At 36.3% G+C, this 25,364-nt stretch overlaps 3 protein-coding genes across 11 annotated transcripts in view; 2 read left to right on the top strand and 1 right to left on the bottom strand.

The window, feature by feature from the left end:
- PNPT1 (polyribonucleotide nucleotidyltransferase 1) overlaps window positions 1-13,944 on the top strand; it is a 41,161-nt gene extending 27,217 nt beyond the window's left edge. For both annotated transcript variants that reach the window (XM_019719732.3, XM_019719742.3), the window contains exons 19-28: window positions 5,971-6,077; window positions 6,567-6,638; window positions 6,730-6,793; window positions 7,204-7,287; window positions 7,618-7,701; window positions 9,391-9,497; window positions 9,581-9,636; window positions 10,599-10,677; window positions 12,491-12,538; window positions 13,677-13,944. In XM_019719732.3, the coding sequence (XP_019575291.3) occupies window positions 5,971-6,077; window positions 6,567-6,638; window positions 6,730-6,793; window positions 7,204-7,287; window positions 7,618-7,701; window positions 9,391-9,497; window positions 9,581-9,636; window positions 10,599-10,677; window positions 12,491-12,538; window positions 13,677-13,835 (860 nt within the window). In that variant the 3' untranslated portion in view covers window positions 13,836-13,944. The remainder of the gene's footprint in view (window positions 1-5,970; window positions 6,078-6,566; window positions 6,639-6,729; window positions 6,794-7,203; window positions 7,288-7,617; window positions 7,702-9,390; window positions 9,498-9,580; window positions 9,637-10,598; window positions 10,678-12,490; window positions 12,539-13,676) is intronic.
- LOC109439458 (UDP-N-acetylglucosamine transferase subunit ALG13) lies at window positions 222-24,852 on the bottom strand. 6 transcript variants are annotated; one of them, XM_019719789.3, is made up of 3 exons: window positions 24,401-24,538; window positions 22,293-22,415; window positions 21,041-21,719 (listed from the first exon to the last, which is right to left on the bottom strand). In XM_019719789.3, exon 3 carries the CDS (start codon window positions 21,671-21,673, stop codon window positions 21,176-21,178), a length of 498 nt encoding a protein of 165 aa, XP_019575348.2. In that variant the 5' UTR covers window positions 21,674-21,719; window positions 22,293-22,415; window positions 24,401-24,538; the 3' UTR covers window positions 21,041-21,175. The 6 variants fall into 6 exon arrangements, with proteins under 6 accessions (XP_088652285.1, XP_019575348.2, XP_019575341.2 ...); XM_019719782.3 differs by having other exon boundaries at window positions 21,041-21,723; XM_088796159.1 differs by lacking the exons at window positions 21,041-21,719; window positions 22,293-22,415 and adding an exon at window positions 222-403 and having other exon boundaries at window positions 24,401-24,852.
- The window catches only part of PPP4R3B (protein phosphatase 4 regulatory subunit 3B), a 55,903-nt gene continuing 55,256 nt past the window's right edge, over window positions 24,718-25,364 (top strand). For all 3 annotated transcript variants that reach the window (XM_019719717.3, XM_019719723.3, XM_019719728.3), the window contains exon 1: window positions 24,718-25,241. In XM_019719717.3, coding sequence (XP_019575276.3) covers window positions 25,100-25,241 — 142 coding nt within the window. In that variant the 5' untranslated portion in view covers window positions 24,718-25,099. The remainder of the gene's footprint in view (window positions 25,242-25,364) is intronic.

Here is a 25,364-nt window from a genome sequence, read left to right on the forward strand (position 1 = left end):
GTATAAAATATAAGATTTATTTAAAATTGGATATTAGTAAGACTTGGAGAAGTCAGAGTACAGATTACCAAACCAGGCCAGAAGCAAGATAGTTATAAAGTACAGTTTCAACTATATAGATATCTACTGGAATTCCTAGTTTTGGTTAAAAGCAGTACACTGAAATTATTTACTTACCTTGGTGGCCCAGTGAGTTTTCTTACCTTCCAAAACGTGGAAAGTTGTGCATTAATTCCATTCACAAAGGAAGTTTGGATTAGCAGGCCGGAGTACCGATATAAGGACCGATAAGGAACAGTAACCATGTAATCTTCCAGTTGATTTATACAAGCCATGAGAAGCACAATATCACTCATAGAAGTGTACACAGAAGACTGCAAGTGGTTCGGTATAATCTCTGCATCTGAAACACCAAAAGTGAAAGAGTCAGCATGCCAAGAGGCATTTAATGAAAACGATTATTGCCAGATAGTCACCAATGATGCTATTCAAGAAGAAAGAGAAAAGGAATTTAAAGACACTCAAGAGGCCACACAAGGAATTCTCTATAAATTTACACATTTACAATACAGGTATAAAAGGTAGAAGGACAACATAACTAAGGACGAAATAAAAGAATGGTGACTATACTATAATATCACCTAGGAAGATTAAAACTTTGGCCAAAGCAAAAAAAAAAAAAAAGGCTAAAGACAATTAAAGGTATTTCTCTAGTTGTGGTCAGTGGAAGGGAAACATAATCTGATATTTAAGGTAACTGCTAAAATACTATTCCTATTTTTACCTTCATGCATTCATTCAACAAATCTTTACTGTGTACCACCTGTGTACCAAGCACTGATCTAAGCTCTTGGGAAACAAAACAAAGTCCCTGTGCTCGTGGAGCTTGCTTTTATCAGTTTTCCAGTCTGAGATTAGAAAACACAGAACAGGGTAAAGAAGTTGTGGTATATATACAATATGGAATACTATTCGGCAGTAAGAAGAGATGAAATAGGACCATTTGTGACAACATGGATGGATCTTGAGATTATAATGCTAAGCGAAATAAGTCAGACTAAAAAAGCAGAGAACCATATGATTTCACTGATATGTGCTATATAAACGAAAAATAACAAAAGAACAAGACAAACAAATGAGAAACAAAAACTCATAGACACAGACAATAGTTTAGCGGTTATCAGAGGGTAAGGGGGAAAGGGGTTAGTAGATGAGGGTAAAGAGTATCAAACATACGGTGCTGGAAGGAGAACTGACTCTGGGTGGTGAACACATAATGGGATTTATAGATGATGTAATACAGAATTGAACACCTGAAATCTACGTAATTTTACTAACAATTGTCACCCTAATAAATTTTAATTAAAAAAAAAAAAAAGGAAAACACAGAACAAATCCTGAAAAAGATCAGCTGAAAGGAGATCATAGGAAAGTCTTTAGGTATTTTTAAATAAATTCAGATCTTTTGTTCTAGATAAAAACCCATCCTAAGTAATGGCAAGAACTTCAGGTTGAGATAACTGAAATATTTGAGAAATCAAAGAGCCTCCTTAGTATTCCACAGACACATAAAGTTCTCTTAAAGATAAGAAAGGTATTTTCTTTAAAATATAACCCAGTGAACCTGAAAGTGACTGAAAGGACTGGTTTATAAATATTTTATAAGGGACGAGGGCTGTGGAGAGAAGGAACCAGAAGGACTCGCTTAAAATAAATGAACTAATTTTTTGTTTTCAAAAATATTACTAGGTTTGGAGTGAAGAGGGAGAGTACCGTTTATGCAATGTATCTAGAGTTCAGCCTTGGCAGTTTATGATCTTTGTATAAATGATGCAGAAATTGAGACTGGATGATAGATAGGTGTACCTTTCATAACTGGTTGAAGGATGAGCAAAAGGGACTGGTTAGTCTGGTCAGTAGGTAGAAGAGGGGTCTCAAATGGAATACTTCGGGATAGTTCATCCTAATCCTGTCCTTTTCAAGGTTTTTATTGAGTTGACTGAGAACACAGGCCTGCCGATAAAAAGGATACTGATAAAAGGAGGGGATAATTGATAGGTATTTTTGACCTCTGAAAAATAACCCAACAGGATTAAAAACAATATGGAGCCAAATATAAAAAAATTAAATTTGACAAGAATGAATGTTCCAGTCCTGTGGGTAGCACCAAAAAAGGGTATGCAATTCAATTCAAATATGACTTATTGCCATACCCTGCGTCAGTCACTGTCCTATGCTCCAGGGATACAAATGGTACCCATTTTTAAAAAGTTTTTACAGGTGCAAAAACAACAAAGATACCAACAGATCAAAGAAATAAAATACAAGGTACAAATATGTACAATATGGGTAAAGAACTAGGATGCAGGTAATTGACATTATAGACACAGCTAAATTTCATCTGGTTTTAAAGGTTGAATAGTTGTTCACCAGGCATATTAGGAGCAGGGCCTGTATTTTATGTGAAAGAAACAGCATGAGCAAAGTTATGAAGCAGTGTAGTGTGTTTCTGAAATATATCGGAAAGAAGTGATGAAGTAATAAACTGAGACCAGATTTTAAAGGTCTTGTTGTACTAAGGAGTTGGAACTTAAAGCCAGTATTTCCCAACTCAGTAGGATGTTATTGTATACTATGAAAGAAATTATTCTGAAGTAGGGTTCAGCAGTTTTATTTAATATGGGTTGAATAGACCTTAATATGCTAATGTGAATACTGAATCTGTAGGAACAGAATATGTACTATTTCTATTTCCCAAACATTTTTGACCATGAAACATGTACAATTTCCTGAAAGTAGATAATGGGGATTTGAGGATTTTATACACAGGAGTGGCATGATTTGAACCTGCCTTTTTTTTTTTAAGATACTTTTTCCCAGTTTAGATGATAGCCTTAGGGGATGCAGCAGGAGGTAATAGGAACTGAGAAGGGAGACTAAAATCTGGGAAACCAGACAGGGAGACTAGTTGGCAGGGCAAGAAAAAATGCTGATTTCAGCTAAAACAGTAACAATAGATATTTCAATATTTAGGGAAAGGAAAACGTTTTAAAAACTTTAGAGGACAAACTAATCAGATCTTTGTGACCTGATGTAGTATAGTAGGAAATGAGGAAAACAAGTATTGATTCTGGCATGAGTGTCTACTAATTTGCTTTCTACCAAGATAGTAAATGAAGAAGAAAAAAGGATTTATCGGGGTGATGAAATTTTGAAAAAAGTATTTTTATGTGTATATAAACATATGTATATATGCATATGTATATATGCGTATGTATATATATATGTATATATATATATATTTTAAGGTACTTTGGGGACATGTAGCTGGAGATATCCAATACACACATGGCTATACATTGTCAGAGCTCAGTAAAGAGAATTAGGCAGGAGGGATAGATTTTTAAGGCATCGCTAGGTCATAGTTAAAACAATGGGCATAAATGAGATGCTTGGAGAATATGAAATGAGATCGCTACAACACTCCAGCATACCATAAGTTCCAAGTAATCAAAATTTAAACTTTTAAAAGATGAAACATGGAAGATTTATCGAAATCTTGAAGAGGAAATACCTTTCTAAGCAAAATCTAGGAACCATGATTGCATATAACTTTTAAAATTCTGTACAGGAAAATGTATAACAAAAAACAAAGTCAACAGACTGGAAAATTATATTTCATATATTTACTATAATCTACATTTATATTTAACAAAGATCTGCTCTCCATATTGAAAGAGCTCTTGTGAATTACTAAGAAGGAGACTGACAACCTTGAAGGAAAATGGTTGAAGGCCGTGAACAGGCAGTTCACAGAAAAAGGAAACAAATGGTTTGCAAACAAGGGGAAAAAGTTCAACCCCACTCAGAAACAGAAATCAAATTAAAAATAATAAACTACCACTTTTACCCTTTAGGTGGGCAAAGGCCAAAAGATTTGACAGGAATTAGCAACAGTGTAAAATAGCAGGCACCCTCATATACTACTGGTAAAAGGATAAAATGCTACACTCTTTGGAAGGCAGTTTGACAGTATAGCAAATATAAATCCACACACCCTTTGACTCAGTAATCCCACTTCTATTGTGTGGCTTATAAACATATAAGAGGAGTACTATGCAGCCATTCAAGAGTAGGTAGAGCTTTGTGTGGTATTAGTGTCAATATCCAAGATGTTATTAAGTGAAAAAAGCAAGATGCAGAATAGTGAATACATGTAGTCGGCTCCATGAGTAAAGAAAATAAAAAATTACACTTACATTTATACTTGCACACATAAATTTTCTGGGAGGATACACGAAAACCTAATGGTAGCTGTCATGGTAAGGTGGACTGAGGGGTTCAGGCTGGAAGGATTTAGCAAATACAGTTACTTAAAAAAAAGAAGGAGGAGGAGGAGGGGGATGAGGAGTAGAGAAAAAGAAGGCACCAAAAGCAAAAAGGCAAAGAAACTGATTAAGAATTTAGTTTGCTATTATGAAAGGTTTTTGCAGAGAACAGGAAATACCTATTAGAGTTGTTTTAAGGAGCTTTTATTATACAAAGTGTGATCAAACTACGGTGAATGTTTAAATTTTTAAAAATGTATTACAGTAAAAGACACATTGCCATCAATCCCCTCAAAATACTCCCCCTCAAACACACTTATCCTATCTGAAGCAATTCTGGAAGTCCTCTTTCATGAGTGTGTTTAGCTGTGCTATCGTGGCTGCCTCGATGTCCTTAATCGATTCAAAACATTTACCTTTTGTAGTCATTTTGACTTTGGGGAAGAGCCAGAAGTTGCACGGTGCCAGATCCAGTGAATAAGGTGGATGAGGACACACTGTAATGTTTTTATTTGACAGAAATGGCTGTATCAAACGTGATGTATGACAAGGAACGAGGTCATGATGGAGGATGAAACTGTTTGCCCATTTCTCAGGTCATTTCCTATGCACATCGTTTCTTAAACACTCTAATAAGACCTTACAATATTCAGAGTTCATTGTAGTATTCCTGGGTACAAACTGAGCTCACACAATTCCATCAAGGTCAAAAACATATCACCTTGATATTAGATCTTGAATGATGTGCTTTTTTTGCATGAGGAGAACTGAATGATTTCCATTTAGAACTCTGAATCTTGGTCTCAGGATCATAACCACAGACCCAGGTTTCATCTCCCATAATGACATGTCATAAAAAGCTGGAATCTGAAGCAGCACAATTGTGCAACTCCAATGAAACTGACAAACGCTATTGCTTTTGTTCGACAGTCAAAACGTGTGAAACAAATTTCACACTCACTCGCCTCATGTTCAAATCTGTCGTTCAAATGCTTTGAATGGAACCATAAGTGATGTTCATCGCCTCAGAAATTTCCCTAAGTCAATCGCCTGTTTGATTGAATCATTTCATTTATTCTTTGAACATTCTCTTGGGTTTTTGATGTTGAAGGACTCTCCGATCTCATCTTCAGTCGATTTACAACTATTACGAAATCACTCGAACCACTTGTAAATTGTCTTCATGGTCACTGCAGCATCACCATAAACTAATTTTAACATTTTGTGTGTTTCTTTAGCACTTTTTTGCAGTTTGAAACATAATTTCATGTTAATGCATTGTTTGTGATCCATGAGTTACGACACGCTTTAAAACATACCTTCTCTCAACCATAGCTCACATCTGACTGACTACACTGAACAAGTTGAAACATGTCACACACTGTACTAAGCTTCCCCTATTGAAAATCCTGCCTTTCTGTTGGATGGCATTCGGCAGCATCATTCACCGTATTTTTTAATCACACCTCATATGTTTAAGAAGAAATGAGGTAGTCAGATAACTTAAGACCTTTCCAACTTAGTTTTGGTGATTGTCAATTTAGAACACCATCTGCTTACATTAAAATAAATGTCAACAAAATAATAAATATGTGTTAAGCTGATGTACACATCATACACAAGTTCTTTTTCTCAATTATAGGGGTTCCAATTTCATCTGCTGTCGCAGGAGTAGCAATAGGATTGGTCACCAAAAACAATCCTGACAAGGATGAAATAGAAGATTATCGTCTGCTGACAGATATTCTGGCAAGTATATTCACATTTTCAAATATTCAATGGTGAAGGTTTTATACACACACACATATATACACACACACACACACAAACACACACACACACTTTACAAGCATCCTATGCTAGAACTCAAGATATATAGGTCCTTGTTCTTACTTTCTTCCTCAGCATATTTGCCTTGGATTTTATAAGATGTGAGTTAAAAATATATATTACAGCATAAGTATCCATAATATAGCTCACTTCAGGATGATAGTAAATTAATCTTTATGCATTTAAGGGGGAAAACATGATCTAAAAATAGTGATTTTCTGGTGAAATATTTGTACTTACAAAAAGTCACAAATTGGAAGCAGTTGTTAATGTAGAATATATTTCTTTGTGTGTAGTCTTAGAGGACATGGTTACCTCGAAAGCTATTTTTTAAAATTCGTCTGCAATGACGATGGGTGAATTTTGTTTTTATTTAAAACTATATCATAACTTCTTAAATTCCTTAAGGGTATTGAAGATTACAATGGTGACATGGATTTCAAACTAGCCGGCACTAATAAGGGAATAACTGCATTACAGGTATTTTTAAACCTATTTTGTTTCATTTTTATAATATGTAATATTATCATGAATCAATATTTATATAACTTTTTTGGCTTTTCCTTATTAGGCTGATATTAAATTACCTGGAATTCCATTAAAAATTGTAATGGAGGCCATTCAACAAGCCTCAGGTAAGCCAAGCTCGTGTCCCTCATTCTCCTTTCATCGTCTAGTTTGTTAATAGAGCTATAATATCCATTAGGCTTATTATCAAAGACAGGCTTTTTAAAAGTAGTGCTTTAGAGAATGAAATTTCATGTAACAACCTAGATCAAGAAATATTAAGTTACTAGGCACATGACTAACCACCAAAGTGGGAGGAGACCAATGAAAATTCAATTTTTACAAGTTAAATAACTCTCTAAGATAGGATTTATAGAGAAGGAAATAGGAGTAGAATTGTCAAAGTAATTGGGGTGTGAAGAGCTTTGATTATGAAGCTAAAGAGTTTGGATGTTATGCCATAAAAACTAAGAATACTCCTATATCTGATCACATTTATTTTATGTAATTATAATTTTTATGTTTTAATCTCTTCTAGTGGCAAAGAAGGAGATATTACAGATAATGAACAAAACTATTTCAAAACCTCGAGCATCTAGAAAAGAAAATGGGCCTGTTGTAGGTAATACATTAAAATTATTATGGATTTCATAAGATAAACATTAATATGTGAAAGTATATTACTATTTTTAAATGTTTTTTTAACTCCATACATAAAAGTAAACTATTTTAAATACTTTTACAGTTTAAATACTTTAAATTTGGGGTGTTATTCTTGACGTTAGAACTTTCAGTAGTTATTGTCAAGTGAAATACTTTTTCTGTTTCATACTGAAATATTTATTTTACATGTGTCTAGGCCAAAATTAAAAAAATCTTAAGTGACCAGGACATGTTTTGCATTCATATATGTATTTGAATTATTTATGTTGTTACCTGTACTACATTTCAGAAACTGTTCAGGTTCCATTATCAAAACGAGCAAAATTTGTTGGACCAGGTGGATATCATTTAAAAAAACTTCAGGCTGAAACAGGTAAGAGATGTATGAAGGCTGGGTTTCTTATTTCATGCTAAGCCATGTAAGTTTGCCATTTCATCTCTATTGTATTGCTCCAAAAATATGTTTGATAAGTAAGAGAAAGACCAAGAGAAAAGGATATAACACTGACATAGCTTTACCGTAAGTTTTCTGTATGCCTAGTTATAAATTAGCAAATTATCATCCTTAACTATATTCAAGAAGGATGACCTAGAATTTTTCAGTTTTTTTGCAACAATTTAAAATCAAACGTTTAGAAAATGTTTAGTTTTTCACGTTAGAGGAATTTTACTTTAATTTTCTCTTACAATTAACTTCTGCTATTTTCACATAGTCTTATTTAGACTCTTATTTAATTAAAGAGTATGTGTAGCAATCGTATGCTTCGATTCATTTTTTCTGGAAGCAATCTTTAGGTTACCAGCTTTGAGGTTACTGAAGGAGAGTGAGAAGCAGTCTCCTTAGCTAGTTAAGATTGAGAAACTGATGGTTTTGTCCTTTATCTGCGTGTTGCAACTCTAAAGGGTAAGAGGGAGAAAGAAGAAAAGGTGAGGAAAGGGTTCTACCGTGTCTCCCCGAAAATAAGACCTAGCTGGACAATCAGCTGTAATGCGTCTTTTGGAGCAAAAATTAATATAAGACCCGGTATTATATTATTATATTATATTGTATTGTATTATATTGTATTATATAATTATATTACATAAGACCCAGTCTTACGTTATAGTAAAATAAGACTGGATTGTGGGGACAGAGTCCTAGAGAGCAGTTTCCAAGCTCTCGGCCTCACGTGGAAGGTGCTGGCTCAGTTATTAGATGGCCATCTGCTGTGGCTGGGTGGCCATCAGCTGTTACCGGTTAGCCATTAGCCACTAATATAATTGCCGTGGCTAGGCTACCGCATTGGTTGGTTGGTTGGTAGGCAGAGAAGCAGACAGCAAATTGCGGATCGTGTGGCTCCTGCTTCCTGTATCTCCAACCCAGCCGCCAGCGAGAATATAGTGGTATGACTCCCCTATCTATAGCTCTGTTGGTGTTCATTTTTGGCCTCACCATATCCAGCGTTCTTGTGTGGGGAGCGGGACCAGAGACCCCGCATGACACAGGTCTTATATAAGATCTGGACTTATAGTAGAATAAGACTGGGTCTTATATTAATTTTTGCTCCAAAAGACGCATTAGAACTCATTGTCCGGCCAGGTCTTATTTTCAGGGTCACAGGGTAGTTTAGTTTCTACTCATAATTAAGCGAGCAAAACCACACCCTCCAAAATTAGAATTTATATGCTTTTTATTCCACCAGGTTATGGGCTGCAAGACAGAGGGGACATTGGCTAACACAATGTTGAATACATAGCAGGTGTGCAATGTGTGTTTGTCAGTGAATGAATCCCTTCATTCCTAAAGCATTGATTAAACACAACACAACCCTGCTCCAGCTACTTCCAGTTTGCTCCCCTCCTCTCACATCTACTTTTAAGACTGTGTTTCCCCCAAAATAACACATAACTGGAAAATAAGCCCTAGCATGATTTTTCAGGATAACATCCCCTGAACATAAGCCCTAATGCATCTTTTGGAGCAAACATTAATATAAGACCCAGTTTTATTTTCGGGGAAACATAGTAGTCTCCACTGGAATGAGCAAGTCAACTTTAATATGTTAAATTATCTTTTTAAAAGGTGTAACAATTAGTCAGGTGGATGAAGAAACATTTTCTATATTTGCACCAACGCCCAGTGCTATGCATGAGGCAAGAGACTTCATTACCGAAATCTGCAAAGATGACGTAAGTATAATCTCATAATAGTTACTTTTTTCTACTTTTTGTTGCTGTTTTCTTATGATTTATGGCTTATTTTGCACTTACAGCAAGAACAGCAGTTAGAATTTGGAGCAGTATATACCGCCACAATAACGGAAATCAGGTAATATCAAGTAATATGCTGTGCTAGTCTTTTAATAAGATTTATATTACAAGTCTGTTAACTTCATGTTTTTTCTTTTTTTACTTCGAAATTATATGTTTATATTATACGTCAATTGCCACATAATCATTAATTATTTTAAGGTATAATTTTATTTTGTACATCACTTTGTAATCTATGATTATAATTATCTTAATAGATTCTTCTAACTGAATTGTTTAACCAAATTTCCCACCATTTTAATTTTCCCACTAAACAGTTAACAGACCCAAAATAGGCTTAGCAATATTGCCTTTTCTTTCTTTCTGCTTTTTCTTTTTTTGGTAGTTTCTTGTTGGTTTCTTTTCAAGATAGTACTATTTAATGCCTAAGTAGTACATTTTTTTTAAATGCCAGTTTCAACCTCAAAGCATTTTTTTTTACCAGATAAAAAGATTAGATTTTCAGCATCAGAAAAATCCCCTTTTTAAAGAAAAAATGAAATTATCAGATGTAGCGTGAATGTTCAAAGCAATTTGAAATGAATAATAAAAGGCAATGGGATAATTTAATATCACAGGTGAAAACTAAGAAATGAATGGTTTATTTTAGATTAGAGAAAATAAGGAAATTTGTTAAATAAGTATCCCAGTTTATCTAATCCCCTTCCGTCAGTCACTACATAATAGGTTGATGATAATTCTACACTATTTTAAAATATTTAATGTCATTCCAAAATTTTTTGGAAAATATTGTGAAAAGAAATACAGAAGAATACATGTTCTAAGAGCTTTCACTACACATTTTTCTTTTATCTTTTCTGTTGTTTGATTCACAAGTGTTTAAATATAAAGTATATTTTCAATTGAAAAAAATAAGCATCCTTTTTATAGATAATTTTTTTAGTTATAAAAACATGTACTGGAGGGGTTTGTTTTCTTACTTTGTTCAGTGTTTTAACCAGACTTATTGTCTTTCTATAGAGACATTGGAGTAATGGTTAAACTATATCCAAATATGACTGCAGTACTACTTCATAACTCACAACTTGATCAACGAAAGGTAAAAAAAAAAAAAAGACTGATGCAATTATTTTTAAAACTGCCTTAAAAGAACCATAGTGAAATTTTCTGGGTTGATAAGAATTGCATGCCGGCCTCATACAGAAAACCAAAAATGACAGAGGTGCTGGTGACAAAAAGTTTTATGTTGTTTAGCACAGATATTTGTTTCTCCTTTCATGGTGGAATAGAAACACTCTTGAATGTTTTGAGGTAGAATAACATTTTAACACATAGCAGTTACTAAAAATACCTCGCTGTAAAGCAACCCAATTTTCTTGACCAAACCAATCATGGCAAGATAATTCTCAGGTTGTTTTATAATTTATTTATTCTTTGTTATAGTTTATATATTTGGAAGACAGACTATGAAAACATTCAAGAAAACTATGGCGCAGGGGCAGAAGAACAATACGAATGTCTGTTTTACCATATATTAAAATAAGTATAAAAGAGAATAAAACAATGTGTTACTGGCCCCAAAATAGAAATCCATGCAACAGAAGACCAGAAATAAACCCAGTTATATACATGGAACTGTAATACATGCCAAACATTGTATTTTTAGTGAGTGAAGTATCAAAGATTATTCAATAAATCATATTGGTACAGCTGATTATCATAAAGCAGGATCTCTACTCTTTTTATACCAAAATCCAATCTGGATCAACGAGCCAAATCTTAAAAAAAAAAAAAAAAAAAAAGAAAAGAAAAATTAAGGTGGTGAAAGAAAAAAAATAAAATTTGGGCCTAGGGTGTGCTGAGGGAGGACACTAGAAGAAAATGTGTACTTTAATAATCTTGGGACTGGGTAAATATTTCTCAACATGATGTCAAATCCAAAAAGGTAAATAGATAAAATTTGACCTCATAATTTTAAAAATTATATGGCAACATTACAATAAAGTTGAAAGACAAATAGCAAGTTAGGGAAAAAATGCTTATAACATATGGCAGGGGCTTCATATACAAAGAAAGATAACTACCAATAGGAAAATAAGCAAAGAACATGGACAAACCGGTTTTTAGTTTTAAATTAAGCCTACCAAGATATTCAATATCTACAGCAATTTTTTTAAATGCAAATAAAACAAAGCTACCATTTTTCAACTTTCGGATAGTTGAAAATTCCCAATGTGGTAAGAATGTGGAGAATAAATGGACATTCTCATATATTGTTGGTAGGAATTAAATTGTGACAAACTTTTCGGAAAGTATTTGGTAAATGTATATGAGTACCTTTGGACCTAGGAGTTCCACGTATAGAGGATAGTTAGAGTAGATGAATACATAATCATTGCAACACTGCAGTTTATTTTTCTTCAGCTATTTATTTTGGAAAATATGGGTGTTCACCATATACCTTTCACCTATATTTGCCAATTATTAACATTTGCAACACCGGAATTTAAAACAAATTAAATGACCATTTTTAGGAGATTGGTTATACAAATTATGTCATTTGAATGCTCAAGTGTAATGTTCCATTTAATGGTATGAAAGATGTCCTCAACCTATTATTGGATGAAACAAGCTCAGTAAGGTCGAGTTTTACAAATCCAATACACATACTATAAGTAGGGAAACATTTGAAGAGATACTCATTGGATTGTTAGCAGTAGTTTATTTACAAGTAGAGGGTTTTGAATGATTTTTATTATCATCTGAATACTTCTGTATTATTTTAAATCTTTATAATTAAGATTTTATAATCAGAAAAACCAATAAAGCTATTATTCATCGGGGGGGAAAAATGTATACTACCATAGCTATTAATTATGCATGACAACTAATAGGTTAACATTTTCTTTCAGATTAAACATCCCACTGCCCTAGGATTAGAAGTTGGCCAAGAAATTCAGGTACTTGTATTCAAGCTTTTAGCCTTAGAGCTGTAAATTGTACTTGAAGTTTCAATTGTTTGTTTCAAAAAGTAAGCTGAAAGAATCAAATCAGCATCTGTGATTTGTATTATTTATATAGTGTGCTTCTTTTGTAACCTTAGGGTTGCGTAAACAGATTCATTAAGGGTTTAAGACACAATTCTTTTCCTCAAGGAGTTTACAGTTAGAACAGTAATCCGATCCTTTAGAGCTTTTAAAAATACTTGAGCAGGTCAGTGATGGCTATGCAGAGTCAGTGATTTGGAGACAGGACATGAGAGTCCTGATACATGTAACTGTTGAAGGCCTTGAATGTCATATTTGAGGAGTTGAGACTTTAATTGTGTCTATACGGCTTGAAGCTAAAGTTTTTTGAGTTTGATGAAAGCTATGTTGTTTAGTTCTAGAATTCTGATAATGAATTTGACATTTTTTATAGTCCCTTATGGGTGGATAAAAGAATTACTGCTGGCCTGGGTGTTCTGGAAACACCACATTCTGTCCAGTTATGCCTAATACCCATGACCTGAGTAAGGCTTCTAGTTTCTTCCCAAACTGTAGTCCCTGTTCAAATAACCCCTAGGGAAAGACGAGAACTAAGACATAATATCTCTGTGATGGTGTTTGTTTGTTTGTTTGTTTGTTTACATCAGAAGAGACTTAAAAACCGTTCCATTTCCCCCTAACTTTCACTATTTAAGGTGAAGCCAAATAACCTCCAGTGTGATAGTCCTTTGAGCGGTAGCCTGGTGACCTACGCATAATCCCATAGTTTGTAGCACAATTAGGCTCAGAAAACCCTTGTCTAGAATCATTCACCATGGCTTTGACTGTTCTTCTGGGACCTGGCCTGGAGAGAATAAGAAGGCACAGATGAGTCTAACAGATTATAATTAGGCAACTAAATGCTCCTATCGCTTTTCCTTTTTTATAATCACTGCTTAACCAAATTATATATATTAGCATATACCTTCACTTAGCATTGAACTATGCTTTCATGAACAAGTAAAAACATTAATGATTGCCTTATTTGGAGCATGTAAATTTAAACATCTTTTAATTTGGATATCAATCAATGTACGGTAACTTTAGAAGTAAATTTGTTTCTTTAATATAGGTGAAATACTTTGGACGTGATCCAGCTGATGGAAGAATGAGGCTTTCTCGCAAAGTGCTCCAGTCTCCAGCTACAACTGTTGTCAAAACTCTGAATGACAAAAGCAGTATTGTAATGGGAGAATCTGTTTCACAGTCATCATCTAATTCTTCCCGGTGATATATATTTTTTAAAGACAATTCTAGAATGATACCTATAGAGCAAAATTTCAGTAGTATCTTCTAATGTATAGATTTATATGTACTATAAATATAAAATGCTTATTTTACTTGTGTCATTTTTTTATTTCAAGAGTTACCTATATTCTCCCATTATAAATCAAATATTTATTAAAAGTAAGTCATTTATACATCTTAGGAAAGATTATTACCCTTTTCTCCTATAATTTTGAAATATCTGATAAACTTAGAAATAATAGATCACATTTGCTACTATAATGGATCACTTCCTACATATTTACTCTTAGTCCTCTTATGGCTCACCTCTGTCCAACTTTACTCATCTAAAATGATTTCAGACTGGAACTTGCCATAGTCAAAACCAGTGCCTATTTCTTTAGTACAGTTACCAGATATTGTAAGGAGTTGAGGCCGCTAATTTGATCTGTTTTTAATGATATCCTGCCTTTCAAATTGGTCACAAAACCATAACATAGTGAAGTAAATATAATAAGATCCTAAATAGAATGAGGTAGTATGTTTTTTTCAAATTTAGAAAATATTTAGAATATATAGGAAAGTGATTTACTAATCAAAATAATCAGTAATAATTTTGATTATGTATAGATAGTCTTGGTATATAGGATAAAGGAATCATGATTTTCAGTTAATAAAAAAGTCATATAGAGGCTGTTGATATAATTAGTAATAGATGTAAGGTCCCATCATTTATTATATTATAATTCTACAAAGTAAATGGCTCATAGAAGTCATAACTTAGAATATGCAACTTTTATAAATCTGGTAATATTTGTAAATTCAGGACTCAGGGATAACTACTTCATAAAATACTAAAAATTTAGATGGCCAAAGATTTTTAAAATGTGTGTATTTAAGTCCGTAAACATTGGTTATATATCTATAGTGTGTAAAGTAACATGTTAGACAATGTTGATATAATTTCTGAAATATTGAAGACTAATTGAAAAATGAAAGATTAAATTTAAAGTATATTTTGTACATTTGATGGTTCTATTTTTACAATAGTGACAAAAATTTGTATTCTCTTTGCCTTGTTTAAGATACAATCCTTAATGATAGAATTTCAAAATTATAATTTATGTTTTTCTTAAGTTTTCTATTTTTTTCAAAGGGACTCCCAACTGCTAATAGTATGGAAAAATGAAGCTAGTTCTTCAACTCTAGAGACCAATAGTACCACAAAGCAATACTGCTTAGCAAACTTATCCCAGACCACCAAGAGGATCCTACTTCCACTTTAACCAAGAGCCTTCATGTCTGAATCTTTCTTCTTTTTGTCTTCCCTCAAATCTTGGTAGTTTTCCCTACTTTCTAGTAGGGCTATTACATTCTAAAAACTCTATAGTGACTCAAATCAAATGGAGTGCCCATCTGTGGTAGTTAGTGTAACATAGGTACTTATAAGACTTTTTCCTTCATATTCTTTGTTATTGACACCTCCTGCTCATAATTTCCAGTTTTTATATAATCATTTTTTCCTTCCCTTATAGAATATCTTGAATTTTTGGATCTAAGATAGTAGAATGAATATAAGTATCTTTCTTAGTTCAATTCAGCCAATCATAGCATTCACTTATTCAGCACTTATTGTGAGCCAGGCACTAGAATGTATGCAGGGGATGCATCAGTAAAGAAAACATAAGTTCCAGTGCTCACATTCTAGTTAATGGAAACTGACAGTTACTATGTATACAAAATGTCAGGTAGTGATAGAAGTTTCACAAAGAGGCCCTTATTTCCTACAGTGGAAAAACAGACTTAGGAGTTGACAGTTACAGAGATCTAAAGATATTTGAATGCTTAGCCTAGGAAGTTAGCTATGCAGTTATTAGAGCCTTGGTTGGGAAAGCCTGAAGTTTTGAAACATAGGATGGGTACCCCTTAGGATTCGGTCTCTGTAGACACTCTGGACCCTCAGGGCTTGCACAAGTGGCTCATACCTCCTTGTAAGAGGTAATATTCCACCCCCCCGACCCCCACCCCTTGCAGAAAGACCTCTCCCATAGGTGTTCCCATTTCTTACAGGGTTCTTTAAAGAAAAAGAACTGGGTAAGGGGATAGAATGATAAAGAAAAGGTATTATTTTAGATAAAGTAATACAGAATGGCTTCTCTGAGTAGGTAACATTTGAGCAGAGACCTGAATGAAGTGGAATAAGATGTGCAGCTATTTGGGAAAGAATTCCAGACAAAGGGACTAACAACTTCATTTTCACTTGGTATTAAAAGTTAAAATATAAAGCAGCCTTTTCATTTTATAAACCAATTTCACATAGTCTTTTACTCCTTAATCTTGTGCCTATTCTTCACTAGAATTAGAAAGCAAATTTTATTAAAGAATATGAGACGAGGAGATGGCCAGTGCAAGGTGATATTTTCAAAGCATTTAATCAGGAAGAAATATGTTTGGTTACTTGCAAGAAGGTAGATACCTAGATTATGTGAAAGTTTAACAGGCTTATACAAAATTCCAGGCTCGTAAGAGTTGAGACTAGGGAGATAGGCAGTAAAAATGGAAAAGAGAATGTAACTGGGTATCAAGGAATAGAAACCAAACTAAGTTAAGCTAAAGCAAAGGGGGAAATTTTTCACTGGGCCATGAATTTATTTCAACAGAAGCCAAGTCACACTCCCAGTAGACTAGAACCAGGACTCGCAAATCATCAGGAACTAAGGTAGGTCCCCCTCTACCTGCCTGTGAAGTCTCATGGCCTCTCATTTGTACTTCTTCCCACACAACAGATTACTAAATGAATTTAAATAATAAACTAGCATGTAGTTGTAAGAGCCAGAGGAGTACACTTGGGATTGGATTTTTTGGGTGCTTGATCAAGGGGGCTGGAGAGTAAGAGTGGATAATCAAGATCTCACTGACTTGGATACCTTTGGGGCAGATGCTTTAACCCTGGCCAGGACCTCAAGGGACTGAGAAAATCCCTGCTGGGCTGCTCTTTGAAGCCTGTTCACAGCAGCTTTTGACTCCTGGAGAAGATGGCTATTTATTTTGGCATACCTGTTGGCAACTAATTGTTTTGCAACAATTTAAAGTGTTTTTTAGATGGTTATCTGCAGTTTTTTTTTTCTCCTCCACATAGCTTTTAACTGTGTTACAAGGCCTCAACTTCTCATTATCCCTCTATAAGGCAGTAGTACAACTTATTTAGCCAGCTCTGCTATCCTTATAGGCATTGTTTCCCCCTGTATCTTTAGTTGTACAGGCAATAGCATTCCCCTATTCTGGGATGTTTTCCTAGGTCACCACTGGTGAAATTAGTGGTCAAGTGGCCACCCTGTGCTAGGCACTTAGTAAACTGTGATCCAAACCCCATGTTACTGCCTGATTTCTTACACCACTCCCTCTACCACCTATGTCAGTTTTCCTCAGAGAAGCAGATGCCAAGAAGAGATTAGTTGTATAAGGTATTGATTGGGCAAACTGTCTGTGAAGGATAAAATAGGCAGACTCAGGAATTGGCAGGGAAAGCCTGCAGACCACAGTGCAAGTTTGACCTCTAAAAGGAGGGAGGTAAGGAAATATGGGGTGGAAAGAACTTCAGTCTACAGTGTAGTTCTAAGAAAGTCTCATCTAGGCTGGTAAGTTCCCTAAGCCAAAGTCGTCCATTGGAGGAGTTCTGACACAATGGGACAAGTTTAGTATTCCCTGTGCTCAGTCACTAGCTGGGAGCAGATCCAGGTGTTTATGGCTTCAGTACAAATGCAATGGTGGATCCAAAGGAGATGGCAGGTGTCAGCCAACTACATTCCTCAAAGTAGGTTGTTGAAGGAGATCTGAGTGGTGCACTTATATGGCCTCTACACCAACCAAATATCAAAACAAATTATAAGACTATAGCAATTGAAACTGTCACACTAGAGTTGACCAAATAAAACAAGAAAACAGAGAAGCGAATTCATACTCAATCCAGACGTGTGTGTGAATGTAGTAAAGAATAGTTTTAAAAAAATATATTTTAAAATAGTACTTCAAATTATTTCATCTGTAAATGGTGTTGACAATTGACTCTCCATTTGGAGGAAAAAATTTAAGTTAGCATCCTACTTCATGTATACAGAAAATCCCAAGTGGATTAGAGAACTAAAAATTTGAAAACTATAAAAACATGTTAGACTACCTTGGAAACTAAAACATGGAAAACTAACCATACATAAGTATCCCATCTCTCTGAAAATTATTTTTTTAAAAAAGTATAGCATTCAAAGGGCAAACAAAAGACAATAGCAGACAAGATTTTAACAAACGTCAGTTATGTGACAAGCAGATGGAAGGGTAGTAATGAACTTAGCAGAGCAGAGGAAGTTACAACCTAAATGATATAATTTAATCTGTTAAACTGATAGGGTAGTTATTAAATTACCTGCTAGGAGAATGTCACATTAAGTACTAAACTTCTAACGGAAACTTCATTCTTTCAATAATTACTGAGCACTTGCTATGCTCCACACCCTATGCTAGGCATTGGACATACAATGGTTAGAAAAAACAGTTCCCTGGATTCATGGAAATTTTTCATCTAGATATGGAGACAATCAGAAATCATTCAAATAAATATAAAGCTATGAGTACCACAAATGCTACAATGGAGGGGTGCACGGTGCTCTGAGAGTGTGTAATAGGAATAGAAAATGGATGCTCTGGTTGTCTTCCAAACATCTATTTTACCTGTATCACATAGTATAACATCCATGGAATTGGAGTGGGATGAACCCCAGCCCCACCTCCAATGGGGCCCTGTTGCCTCAGCCAATCAATGCTTGACATTCCCTAGATGAGAAAACTCTCAGGTTCAGGAGTGGGCATGTGACCTAAGTTAGTCTAATCACAGTGCAACTGGGGATATGTCAAGACACTTTTATGTGCTCCCCTATAGGCATGCCGTAGGCACAGAGATCATGGTAACTAGGAAGATGGTGCTATTGGAAATGAAGGGAATTATGTGCATCAACAGAATTTGGTGATTAGATATGGGTGGCTGTGAGTTTAAAAAAAAAAAAAAACACGTATAACGCACTTAAAATAATGCCTAGTTTATGTCAAGTTCTCAATAAATAAAAGTTTAAAACAAAACAACAAAGGGTCGAGGATGATTCCCAGGTTGCTGACTTGAATAACTTTCTATTCAGTGAAATAGAGAACATGGTAGAGAACCAAACACAAAGGAAGAGAAAAAGTTCAGTTTGGGGCATGCTGAACTTGAGATACCTTTGAGCCATTCCAGGTGTCCTGTAGGCATTTGGATATATGAGTAGTAGCCTGGAGCTCTGAAAGGAAATCTTGCCTGGAGATATAAATTCATGAATCATCTATGTATAAGTGATAATTGAAGCAAGGGATGTAGTTGAAAACACTTAGGGAAAGAGTCTAGAGTAAAAAGAAGAGAATCTAGGACTAAGCATTTGAGGACCTCCTGGTATTTAATGATTAGATAGACAATGCAATAGCAACATGAAGAAGCAATAATCAAAGAGCTATGAAAGGCAAGAGTGTATGTCAAGGAAATGAGCCAATAAAGGGTTTCAAGAAGGAAGTGGTCAGTGGTCATTTTAATCAAATAAAGTGGGTTGAAAAATGCCCACTGGCTTTATCAACATAGATGTCTTTAGTGAGCTTATAAAGAGCCTTGTTGGTGAGGGCTGGGGTTGATGGAAACCAGAATGGGTTCAACTGAGGAGTAGGACGTGAAGAAAAAGAATTTAAACAATTTTCAACCCCTGAATTGTCTGTAAAGGGGAAAAGAACTAGGAATGTCACTGCAGAGAGAATATAGGTTATCAGTTATGATGGTTCATTTAAATGGGAAGGCTTAAAGATTAATCAGGTTAAGGAAAAAAATGAGTAAATATAGCAAAAACTTTCATAAAATTTTTCATAAAAACACCTACCAGAATTGAGAAGGGTGAAAATAGAAAGCCTCACATTTCAAGGACATAAGTCAACGAAACAGAACCCAGTTTACAGAGAGTAACAATACATTCTTTTAAATACTCAAGAATTTTTTAAAAGTGTAATGAGTGCTCAAAGGACATTTCGCAATGACGGGAGATAATTTTGGTATTTACAACAGGAGGAGGGGTACAATACTACTGGCATCTTGCGGGTAGATGGCAGGGATGCTGCTAAACATCCTGTAATACACAGAATGGCCTCACAACAAAGTATTATCCAGCCCAAAATGGCAGTGGTGCCAAGGTTTAAAAAACCTGCTCTAGTAATCTACAAATATATTGGCACACACGATATAACTTCTGTACAATCATTTATTGTTTGAAATTGCAAACTATTAGAAATGATACACATACATAAATAGATTAAATAGATGGGTTCATTAGTACAACAGTATGTATATTATTGCATTATGTGTTTTAAAAAAGGGTGGTAGATGGAAATATATACAAATTGTATATGTAAATTATATATAAAATACATATATATCTCAATCCTTAGAGTGGAATTTTTTTTTTGCCCATTATACATATCGGATCATTTATTTGTAAAACTAATTTTATAAATCCATAAATTATAAATTCCCATTATAGTACATGTTTCCGTACTACTGTGAGAAGGTTCTTAAAAAATAACAGTAAGTCCTATCGGCTTAAGTCCTTTTGCTTTACTCTTCTCAAACCAGTAAAGCTTTGACATTAAGCAAGATTATTTTGTCACTGTCTATTTCTATTTTAGAGGAAAAAAGTGAACACATTCACTCCCTTCTATTCTTTAGGATGACAGTTTCTCCAAATATACATTAATCTTATTAATCTTTTTTAGGTAATTATTGCGCTTTTTATTTCAAAGAATATAATCCATCCTTTTTGCTTCTTTAAAAATTTGGTTCCTTGGATTATGAAGCTAAAGATAGACTCTCAAAATTTTTTTACAAGTTTGTTACTATTTCTTTTTCTTATTCTAAGAATCATCAAAATAACTACATTTGAGATTCTTCTCAAAGTTTTAAAATTCAATTAATTTTTTTCATGATTCCAATTCCATTTGGGATTCTAGGATACAAGCTGTCAATGCTCACTACATATATTTTACTAAACTATGAAGATTGGGGAACAAAATCTAATAAATTTACTAAATTACAATTATGATTTGGACCCAAATGCTAATATTCACACCATAAAATTTTCTAAGATTCTTATAGATGTAGGAGTTTATTAATATATATTATTCTGTAAACATACATTTTTAATTTGATTTAACCACATTCCATAGGTTAGATCTGAGGGGAGTGGGGGGGGTGGGGGGGCTGTTTTTCAACTATTCAGAGTTTAGTGTTTATTTTTGTAATCCAACAACTTTATCCAAAAATGCAGAAAATTTTTCTGGCTGGCCAGGAGGAAAACATTTCACTGTTGATAAGTCCACTGACTGTAACAGCCCAAGAAGCGTGCTGCAGGTACAGTAGAAGAGATGCCCATCTTTGTGTAGCTGCTTTGCCAATTCCAGCTGATGATTGTTCATCAACTTTTCATTTACAACCACTACAAGTGGTTTTTTTTTTTCCAGAGTCTCCAAACAGCTTCCTGCACCTGCGTGACTAATAACAAGATCTGCTTTCTCAAGGTCTTCTTTCAATGAGTCCTTGTACCTGTAAACATCCAGAGTAAATGACTCAGTACTGAATGGTTCAGGCACCACCTTTCCTCTGCCTATTTGTAGGACAAGTTGGTTGTAACCAAGGCTCTTGAAGATTTGCAGACTGTCGTGTGCTGACACACACGCAATGAGGTCGTCAAAGCTGGTGGTCCCCACAGTGACAAACACGCACTTCATCCCGCAGGTTCTGAAGTCCTGAATCCTTGGAGTGGAATTTTGATGACTGCCTGAAGAAAACAACTTTTCTGAGAAAAACACATTGCTGCAGTGCAGTACTGTCCTCAGACCCAAGTAAGCATAGGCCCTGTTTTAGAGGGACCTGCTCCGGCCCTCTAGCCATGCTTCTCCCCAGGAGGTGATAAGTTCATGAAACCAAGGGATGTGTTCACCTGGAACCCACTCTCCCCTTTTTAGACCATGGTCTGGGCATCCTGGAATTCCTCACCCCAAAAGCCAAGCCTGCTTCCAAGGTCTACACAGTGCTCTTTCCAAGTTCTGTCCTGAAGAGTAACCAAGGCGTGACTATATTCAGGGCGTGTAGACAGGGCTTGGACAGAGGTTGGGGTATCCTATGCGTGCAAATAAGGGCTGTCAAAGTGCAGGACAGAGCTGAGGTGTGAGAGGAGAAGGAAGTCAGACTAGGGGCCAGAGGGAGACAAGTTCTGACTAGGTCAAGAATTCTAGATATGAATCTGGCTTCCAGGTCATTATGAAAATATGTTTGTCAAAGTATACCAAAGGTTGGAGAAGAAAATACATATTTTTTAACAGTTTGTTAGCTTGATTTAAAACTTACAAGTATTTAGACTTATGGCATATGGTCTTCCATTTGTATGCTTGTCCTGAGCTTTGTAAATGTCAATTCCTACAAATGTTAGATGGGCCTGCTGCAGAAGAGATGAGAGTGAATCCCTGTGACCTAGCGGAAGAAAAAAAAAAAAAGAAGAACGTGTGCCTGAGGATCTAGCAAGGGCAGACATGAGTCCTAGGGATTTAACTCTGCTGCCTTATTTCTCTGAGTCACCACATCTCAGGAGCTAAACCAGAAAAGAGATTCTGAAGGGAAAATGGGAGGGATGCTTTGAAATACTAGTCAGATCATTTCACTCAATTCAAAACTTTCCAATGGATTTGCAACTCATCCAAAGTAAAATCCAAGACCCTTCAAAACACCCTATCCCACTCCCAACCTTATTTCTCACCATTTTCCCCTTTTCACCCCACTTCAGTCACACTAGTTTCCTTGCTATCCTTCTCCCTCCTTCAGCATGCTACAGCATGCTAGGCCCTTGCACTTGCTTTTCCAGCTTCCTGGCTCTCTTGCCCTGGGGAAATGTTTGGCTGATTGGTTCCCTCAGTGGACTTCCTTGATAAACACCATTACCCTTCCCTAATTCATTCTCTAACCTTTTGCTACTCTATTTTTGGTCATAATGTTTATCAGTACCTGGCATATATTTGTTTTATTATTTTCCTACGCTATAATGTAAACTCCATGAGAAGATGGACTTTTTCTATTTTATGCACTGTATAGAACAGTTTCTAGCACATAGGAGTAGTATATGCTCAACAAATACTTGTTGAATGACTGAATAGATTCGGAAAATGACTCATTATTTGACAATTTTGTCCAGTTAGATGTCCTTGTAGGCTATTAACCTCTTATCATGTATAATGTTTAAGTGACGTCTTTATAATTCTCACTCCTTTAACATATATATAACATATATGTTCTTTTAGGCCAGTAGCACATTATCATTTTGTTCCTTCACCCTGTCCCTTCAGCCTTGAACAACTTTGCAAGCCAAACTCCCACTCGGGATCCTCTTACATCAAGCTCAAAGTTATCTGTGTCAAGTTTTGTTTGACCCAAGACAGAAACGTTATTTTCTCTGGGCTCAAAATGCATTTTTTCCACATCAATCATAGCAACTAATGAGCCAATTCTTATGTATAACTACTTGATTCAAGTACATTTTCTGAGGTCCTTTTTAAATGAAAAAAAAAAAAAATCCTATGTATCCAGATTTTGAAATTATAATTTATTTTTTTTATCAGGCGTCTGCTCTGTGTAAGGCATTGTCTCACGTTTTAGTGGACCGCTGAATGGTGTCCACACAGAAGAGCTGATCAAAACAAAAGCACGTTTAGACAAGACCACAAATTAAGTAATGACTACAACTCCCAAGATGCCCTGCAGAATCAACGCGTACTTCTGGCCTGGTTTTCACCTTCCACGCTAATGGGTTGTAAAGAACTGGCGGCTTAACAAACTGAGACGCTTTAAGAACCGGGATTAAAATAAACGACTGCACAGTGCATGACTTGTATCCACCGCGCAATGTTTGACACTGTGATGTTTGACAACGTGAATCCCGAAAGAATTCCTCCTTTGTTTATTCTGCGCAGAAGACCTCCCTATAGATAACGCAAAAATGAGAGAAAACCCAAAATTATCAAAACAATGCTCTTAGATGTATTAGGAAGGTAACTCCCCGCAAGTTCCCTAAATTTATCTAAAGACTTATTTTCCGAGGTTACAAAAACACAAGAAGGGCACTGTATTTTCAAGAAGTGGGAAGTACGCTTTTCAATGGCCAACTACCAAAAAAAAACAGTAACAGTGAAACGCTTTGGCGGGAAAGGGGATATTGTCAATACACTTTTTTGTACGACGTTACAATCTGGAGACCCACAGAACACTTCCTGAGGGGACACTTAAATGTAACAGACTCCACAAAGAGTTTCAGTGGATTTCGGGTTACCTTAAAATACTCCAAGTTCCTCTGTCTTCACAGAAAGAGGTTTAAACTATTTTGCTCCCACAGGCTAACAGAATGAGCTTCCAGTAGGAATGCGAATCCCTTTTTTTGCCCAGGGTTAGCCCGGTCCAAGGGTGCGTACCTTCCAGGTTTGCTTTGCTTTTCCTCGGAGCTGGGTCCCACGACTTGCCGCACTCCAGATGCAGTCAGCAACAGCACGAGGAGAATCCACAACTACACTCTCTGCCCACTCAGAAATATCTCGCGGCAAAAGGGCGGGGGAGGGGACCGGGAGCTCGCGAGAACCACACACAGAAGCCGAGATCCCGCGCCAGTAGGCGGGGCCGAGAGAGGAAGTTACAGTTAGGCCCTCCCACCCCGCCTCTCGAGAACGCCGAACAAGGCTGGCCCGGGAAGCGCAGGCAGCAGCGGAGGTGCCGCGCGTTGGGCTCATCGGCCGCCGTAGCCCCTGCTAGGACAGCCCGTGCGAGCCTGCGGGAGGAGGAAGAGAAAGGCAGAGAGAATCGGGTTACAAGATGGCGGATGTGCTGTAGTTAACGCGGCGGCGGCGGCGGCGGCGGCGGCGGCGGGAGGGCTAGCGAGCTCTGGGGGGCAAAGGGAGGGGAGGGTGGGTGTGTGTGGGGGTGAAGTGAGCGGTAACCGGGACTCCGCGCGGACAGGTCTCGGTGGCTCTTGTTGACCCTTCCCGCGGCTGAACCTTGGGAGTCATGGTGAACTCGGGCCTCTCCGGAGCCGCCGCTGCCGCCGTCTCTCAAGAGTGAAGGGTGCGGACGAGGTGAACGAGGAGGCGGCGGCTGGAGCGGTGGAGAGAACAGCCACGATGTCGGATACGCGGCGGCGAGTGAAGGTCTATACCCTGAATGAAGACCGGCAATGGGACGACCGAGGCACCGGGCACGTCTCTTCCACTTATGTGGAGGAACTCAAGGGGATGTCGCTGCTGGTTCGGGCAGAGTCCGACGGTAAGGTTATTGGAACGGTAGGATAGGGGACAGTGCCTCCAGTTTGGGCACAGCCGTGGGGTTTAGGCCCTAGGCCAGGTACTGTTACTACCACCTCTTGGGACAGCGCATTGATTTGTGCCT

The sequence above is a fragment of the Rhinolophus sinicus genome, chromosome 2, assembly GCF_057876585.1.
Source record: "Rhinolophus sinicus isolate RSI-liver-muscle chromosome 2, RSI-T2T, whole genome shotgun sequence".
NCBI classification, from domain to species: Eukaryota; Metazoa; Chordata; class Mammalia; order Chiroptera; family Rhinolophidae; genus Rhinolophus; species Rhinolophus sinicus.